The 6,507-nt window shown below is 40.6% G+C and overlaps 1 protein-coding gene across 2 annotated transcripts; it reads left to right on the top strand.

Annotated features, from left to right (window-relative positions):
• Positions 1 to 1,827: 1,827 nt before the first annotated feature.
• Positions 1,828 to 6,295, top strand: LOC147461206 (uncharacterized). Of its 2 annotated transcripts, XM_086500277.1 has the most exons (8): positions 1,828 to 3,138; positions 3,301 to 3,432; positions 3,522 to 3,741; positions 3,838 to 4,098; positions 4,179 to 4,447; positions 4,566 to 4,640; positions 5,221 to 5,342; positions 5,436 to 6,295. In XM_086500277.1, exons 3-8 carry the CDS (start codon positions 3,560 to 3,562, stop codon positions 5,826 to 5,828), a joined length of 1,302 nt encoding a protein of 433 aa, XP_086356403.1. In that variant the 5' UTR covers positions 1,828 to 3,138; positions 3,301 to 3,432; positions 3,522 to 3,559; the 3' UTR covers positions 5,829 to 6,295. The 2 variants fall into 2 exon arrangements, with proteins under 2 accessions (XP_086356403.1, XP_086356411.1); XM_086500285.1 differs by lacking the exons at positions 1,828 to 3,138; positions 3,301 to 3,432 and having other exon boundaries at positions 3,458 to 3,741.
• The last annotated feature ends 212 nt before the right edge of the window (positions 6,296 to 6,507 follow it).

The raw sequence follows: 6,507 nt of genomic DNA, 5'->3' as shown, positions 1-6,507 counted from the left end.
ATGGTAATTTGTGCCAAATTACATGCTAAGAAATTAAAAACGGAGTCATGGTTTCATATTCTTTAATCAAGCTCGGAAAAAACCTAGATATAGTGTAATCCCAACTACAAATTTTGAACTTTACCTTTAAATTTTATATTTGAAGGTGAAAAAACCCGTAAAATTTAGAAAAAATTAGTGTAATTTGGTATAAATTACCATGCAAAATTTCCGTTGTTCCACATATGTAAAATTTAGAAAAGATATAGTGTAATTTGGTGAAAAAACCCGTAAAATTTAGAAAAGATATAGTGTAATTTGGTATAAATTACCCGTAAAATTTAGAAAAAATTAGTGTAATTTTCGTTGTTCCACATATGTAGGGTTGCCAAGTTTTCGAAAAAAAGTTTTTTTCAAGCATTGTGATCATTAGCTATACGCGGGCAACTCCATGATCATTAGCTATACTCCATGCACTAATTATTACCTCCTGAGAGAGAGAGAGAAAGAAAGAAAGATAGGGAACGATCATAATATGAAAGGGGCCCTATAGGCCCCTACTGTAGTTTTTTTATAGCAAATCACAGGTATAGCTTTAAAGAAATTCACATGTCTCTGCAGCGCTCTATCTCATCTCTCTTTGTAGCGCTCTCTCTCATCTCTCTTTGCGCTTTCTCTGTTGTCTGATGCCGCTTGCTGCTTTGCCAAGCTTTTCACGCCAAGCCTCAGGTTCCCATCTCACCTCAGGTTCCCACTCGCCTCTCCCCTCCACCTGCTCGCCACTTGCTCGCCACCAAGCGGCTTGCTTGAGCCCACTTGAGGGAATTTAGCCTGCGCTAATTGAGTGCACTAACTAATGAGTTAAGCTCTCAAGCTGATAACGTTCGGAGAAGGGAGAACTTGTTGGGAGTCAAGTTCGGAGCTCGGAGCTCGGAGAAGGGAGAACCTGCTGGGAGTCTAACTCGGCCATGGGGAGAAGGGAGTCTACGTCGGCCCGAAAACCTCCTGAGAGGTAGATTTGTAAACTACCTGTAGCCATCCACGCCGACGTGGATGGCTACAGGTATTTTGTTTTCAATGTTTTAAAGCTATGTTTCTAAGGCTTATGTTTTAATTAAAATGAGAAGCCTTCTGTAACTGTAACTCTTCACTCTTCAATTGGAATTTGAACCTTTCTGTAACTATAACGCTCTCTGTAAAGCCCAAGAGAGATGTTGGAGGGGTAGTGCACCCCCCGCAAAGAGAGAGAGAGAGAGAGAGAGAGAGAGAGAGAGAGAGAGAGAGAGAGAGAGAGAGAGAGAGAGAGAGAGAGAGAGAGAGAGAGAGAGAGAGAGAGAGAGAGAGAGAGAGAGAGAGAGAGACCTTCTAGCCAGTGTATAGGAGAATCATGGTGGAAACTCAAACCAAAGCGCTTGTGTTGGGATAAATTGCCAAGGCTCTGCCAGGACTTCTGTGTAGCTTCCTTATCATTATGATTCTAAGCCTAAACTACCTGTAGCCATCCACGCCGGCGTGGATGGCTAGAAGGAGTTTTGGATGTGAAAATCTACCTGTTTATAAGCTCTCTCTAAGAATCTTCAGATGTATAGCTTCTCTTAAAACTACCTGACGCCATCCACGCCGGCGTGGATGGCTAGAAGTAGTTTCTTGCAACATTTGTTTAGAGGTAGTGATTCATTTTTGCATTGAATTTAATCATGTTTTATTAAGCTAAGTAAGCTCAGTCAAGCTATCCATGCCAACATGGATTTCTAGAGGGAATTTCTCGAGATTAATTTTTATAATTGACCATACTTTTTTGAAATTGTTAGCTCCCCTCTATCAAACCAAGCCGACATGGATGCTTAGGTGGAGATCAATAAGATAAAGTTTTGATTTTTTGAATTGCCTCTAGGCATCCGCGTTGGCATGGACGCCTAGAGGGAATTTTAGTGAAGTAATTAAATTGTTTTTGGTTTTGTTTTGCAAGTCCTTCAATTCGTGGACGAGGTCGTAGAGGGAGACGGCTTTCTTCAACTCAAGCTTCCAGTATCTTAGAGAGCAGTGATCAAATAAGTGCAGTCTCTGTCCCAGATATGACAGATGGTTTGGAGACACAGGAGGAGGAGATGCAATGTCAGGACTTGGGGCTTGGCTCCATAAATGAAGTTGATGAATCTCTTGCCCCACAAGAGGCATGTTTTCAAATAGTGCCTTATGTCGTAAGAGATGAAGTAGCAGTAGAGACCGAGACAGGGGAAGAGCACAAACTTTACATGCATAGAGGACAAGATATTCTTCAATGTACTCACATGTCCAGTTGTTTTGACTGTCCACCAATTCCTTTATGTCGATTGATCCCTTATGCAAGGGTGAGAGGCTTATGAGACGATGTTAGTGGATTGAAAGCTGCTTTTGCAAAGGAGGGCTACATGCAAGAAAAAGGAGCTTTTATTGTTTCAGTTTAGAATTGCAAGAAGGAGGAAGCTTATGTGATAGGTATTTCATTTCTTTGCTTTGGTCTTTCCTACTCTCTGTTTCTATGTTGTTTCTTTGTTTTCTCATAAATAGTAGTTGAGTGTGCTTTTCTGCCTATGATTATCTTTTTTGCAGAGGACCTTCTTTCTTCATGGGACCCAATATGGGTTGATATACATAAAGAGTTTGAAATTGAGCTTTCTAAAAGACCAAATCTTCAAGTTCTCTCTAATAAAATGTTCTATGTTTGGGAGGGTAATCATAGAACGGTCACTTGGATGGCTGTTATTAAACAGAGATTCTCCGTTGATCGAGAGAAACATTGTAGTGTGCTTTGTACAGTTATTGATCCTACTCGAGTGCCAGAGATAGCTTTGCTTCGTAGCTTGCAAAGAATGAATTTGTAAGCTTCATGACTTTCTATATATTTTAGTAGAAATTTTCTATGCTATGTTTCTGACTTTGTATATATTGTATATGACCTTGGAATAGCATGAATACACATGCCCTTGTAGTCACGCATCTTAGGGATGAGCTTGTCAACTACTCCCACATTTGTGCAGCAGATCATGAAGCCTATGTAACAGGGCTACCAGAAAAAGATCAAAAGTTGATTACTGCAGTCTGTAAGAAATACTCGAAGGGTGTGGAGCCTTGGTATCCAGTTACTCGTCTCGATACTTCTGAAAGCTGTTATACGATGTGAGTATCTTTGGCTTGCTTTTTCGGAATGATCTTATATTTTCTTTTTGTGCAAATTACATATATTAAATTGTGTATTGAAGGATAAAATATGCAAGTAATTGAGCCAAAGAGTATGTGATTGTTTTTTGCAAATTGTTTATTTTTAAGTATGTGTTGAAGGTTCAAATGTCCAAGGAATTGAGCCAAAGAATAGAGCAAGCTAGGCACACAATGACAAACGAAGAACTAATAAAAGAGGAGGAGAAAATATTGAATGATTTAGCACTCAAATATGGAGAGCGGGTTGGAAAGGTGGTTGAATTATTTTTGTTTTGGGTGTTTTTCACATAGTGTAATAGCTGTTTAAACTTGGTTTTCTATTCGTTCCTCAAAAACTACAGTTGCTAAATATTGTTCACCGAATCTTGGAACGGATTGGATGGTTCGAGTTCTTGCACTCAAATGGGGTCCTGATAGTTGGGCTACACTTGAGAAACTGAACTTGATTGCTATGCATGATGCTCCTGTCTTGAGCAAACTGTTACGGGTTTCCTTACTTGAGGCAGATAAGATTACTGGATCCTCTTATGGTTTAAAGAAAGGAGATTATGTGTATCGCATGTGAGTAAAGTTTCTTTTGACTTTCAAGAATCTTTGATGTAGAGTTTCTAGTTTTTGTGATTATTTTAGTTTTTCCTCAACTTCCTTGTTATGTAGTTGGATCCGTAGAGAGGGCCTTCTACAAAGGATTTTTGATAGGGCCACAAAGTTTGTGGAGGACTTGAGCAACATTGCCGGTGGTATTTTGTTGCCTCATGATTGCTCTCTTGCCTCTTACTTTGAGGAGATCAAGTTTGAAGCACGACCCTATCTTTATCCTTTGGAGACCTCTCTTGAAGCTAAGACAAAAGATGTTGACAAGCAAGCTATGAAGAAAGTGGACACGATACGCATGGCGTCTCAACGGCTAGCCTACAGGTCAAGCTCATCATACTTTTATTTCAAGATTTCCATAATTACGAAGTGTGTAGTGATGTTATTTTGTTATTTTGTTTTAGATTTCTATTATTCTTGGTTGGAAAAGGCTTTCTACCAGGGATTCCATTCTTAGCTAAGCAGTGGGCACAACTATCTACTGGGGAAGGATGCATGTACTCCCCTTCCATGCATAAGCTCACTACTTGGGAGATGGAGTCATGTCCATGGTGGATAGACATGGCTTCTATGCATGTATTGGCGAGAGAGAGAGAGCTTCATGATACTATGAGAGTTGGTGGCACATCCGTCGATGTGCCTCTCCCTCTTAGAGTGGACGAGGTTATATCCGGTAAGTGGCTACTCAAAATAGCCTCAAACATAATTTGTCTAAGAGCTTTAAATTCTCTTTTTCCTAAAGTTATTTGTTATACATACCGGTAATATTGTGTTTCTTTGCTTTTTTCAAGCTACAAATACTTCTCGCAAGGGAAAGGAGGTGATTGTTGAGACTAGGGTGGATGCAAACATGGAGGGAGAGCATGGTGAGCTTTCACTTGCGATGAAATTGTTTGTTTCGTTCATTTATTGGAGTTAAGTCACTTTGTACTGCCTCTTGTATCGCAGTACCTCTTGGGGAGATTGTTGCAAAGAAAACCATTTCTTTTGTCTACATCGTTGATACTCCCTTGTCTTCTCTGTCCTCATTGCCTGACTCACGATGCATGGCCATTTCTGGGGACTACATAGCCATTGCTGTTGATTTTAGGGCCGGTGTTCGACATCCGGCATGGATTCGTGTTCATGAGCACATGGGATGTGCACTCCTTGATGGGAACTTGTGCGTGCGTGGTGGGAGAACAGTTGCATGGGCTGCTGATTTTATTTTTTTGGATCTTCCCTTTGGTAGTTCCCCATTAGCCTCCCCTGTTGTACCCCTTTGGGATGTTTGTAGCGAGGATCATGTTCGTGCAGGCATGCAACTTGCATATTCGAGTTTGTCAGACTTAGGGTGGTTGTTGATCATGGTCTCTATGGCAGGTTTTTGCTTCATTCATAATTTTATACAATACTTGTTGATTTTTGTTGTGTGTTTTCTATTGTCACTTTTGAAACCTCTTGCAGGAGATACCATTGGTTGGGTTGAGAGATTTTGTCGTGCATCAGAGATGGCTATTCATTGTCGCATTGTGGTCCTTCATCATGGAGCTTATGGTTATGGTAACAGCTTTGGTGGTCGGATTGAGGTAATGCTCTTCTACATATTAACTTGTTTGTTTCTCATTTTGGTGTGTTATTATAATTGTGATTGTCCTCTAATTGTCTATGTGGTGGTGTAGTGTCATTGTTCTCTCTTACTTATGGTGCATAGGGTTGGCATGCAACCACCTTGCTTTGTGGTTGAGAGCACCCCACTATTCAATCGGCTTGGCATGAAGCCTTTGGATTCTTACATGATGCACCATTTTCCAGAGTCTTCTCTAGCCAGATCATCATCAGGGGAGCCATGGCGTGGTGGCTTGCAACGAAGTCACTCTTTTATTGCATGTTTTGTGGAGCTTCTTTGTAGGCCTGGAGGTCTTTGTTTGGAGTTGGGATGTGGTACAACGCCCGTATTGGCAGCATGCTTAGGCATAGGGCGAGTGTGTGCAACAGTCGACATTGATGACACTTTGATTTCAGATTATGTGCAGCCATTATTTCGACCTAAAAAGTGTAGAGTGCGCAGGTGATGGAGAAGGTAGGAAAGAAGACTACACACACACACCAACACAAATCGAGACACACACACACAATCGTTACCCTGTAGCAGCCATTCAACGAGCTGCTCTTCTCTTCTTCTTCTTTGAACTATTATCCAAAGTATATTTACAACATAGTATAGTCAGTGTCCAGCCGCCCATAGCACAATGGGCATATTCTTTAACATCATATTCTTTAACACTCCCCCTCAAGCTCAGAGTGAGCTTGCATATGATGGATTCCCAATGCTTCACGAAAGTAGCAAAACTTCTCCTTTCCAAGAGCTTTTGTGAATATATCCGCAACTTGATCATTTGTCTTCACATACACCAAATCAATCTCATTTGCCAAAACTTTTTCTCTAATGAAGTGATAATGTACCTCAATGTGTTTAGTGCGAGCATGGTAGACTGGATTCTTTGCCAACATGATGCTGCTAATATTGTCACAATATATAATGACACTGTCAAGATAGTCAAAACCAAATTCTACCATAAGTACTCTCAACCATGACTCTTCACATGCTGCCAAAGCTGCTCCACGATATTCAGCTTCTGTACTTGATAATGCTACAGTTGATTGCTTCTTGCTACTCCAACTTATCATACCATTGCCAATGGAAAATGCATAACCACTTGTAGATCTTCTATCCATAAAATCTCCTGCCCA

Source organism: Adiantum capillus-veneris, chromosome 3 (assembly GCF_014529385.1).
Source record: "Adiantum capillus-veneris isolate H3 chromosome 3, ASM1452938v2, whole genome shotgun sequence".
NCBI classification, from domain to species: Eukaryota; Viridiplantae; Streptophyta; class Polypodiopsida; order Polypodiales; family Pteridaceae; genus Adiantum; species Adiantum capillus-veneris.
The sequence above is the reverse complement of the archived record's forward strand: the minus strand, read 5'-3'. Positions and strand labels throughout refer to the sequence as shown.

Excerpts from the sequence above, each read along its gene's own strand:
- LOC147461206 (XM_086500277.1), top strand. The coding sequence starts at position 3,560 with ATGGTTCGAGTTCTTGCACTCAAATGGGGTCCTGATAGTTGGGCTACA. Across the intron at positions 4,448-4,565 it reads AGTGGACGAGGTTATATCCG|CTACAAATACTTCTCGCAAG; the intron begins GTAAGTGGCTAC and ends GCTTTTTTCAAG. Across the intron at positions 4,641-5,220 it reads AAACATGGAGGGAGAGCATG|GAGATACCATTGGTTGGGTT; the intron begins GTGAGCTTTCAC and ends AACCTCTTGCAG.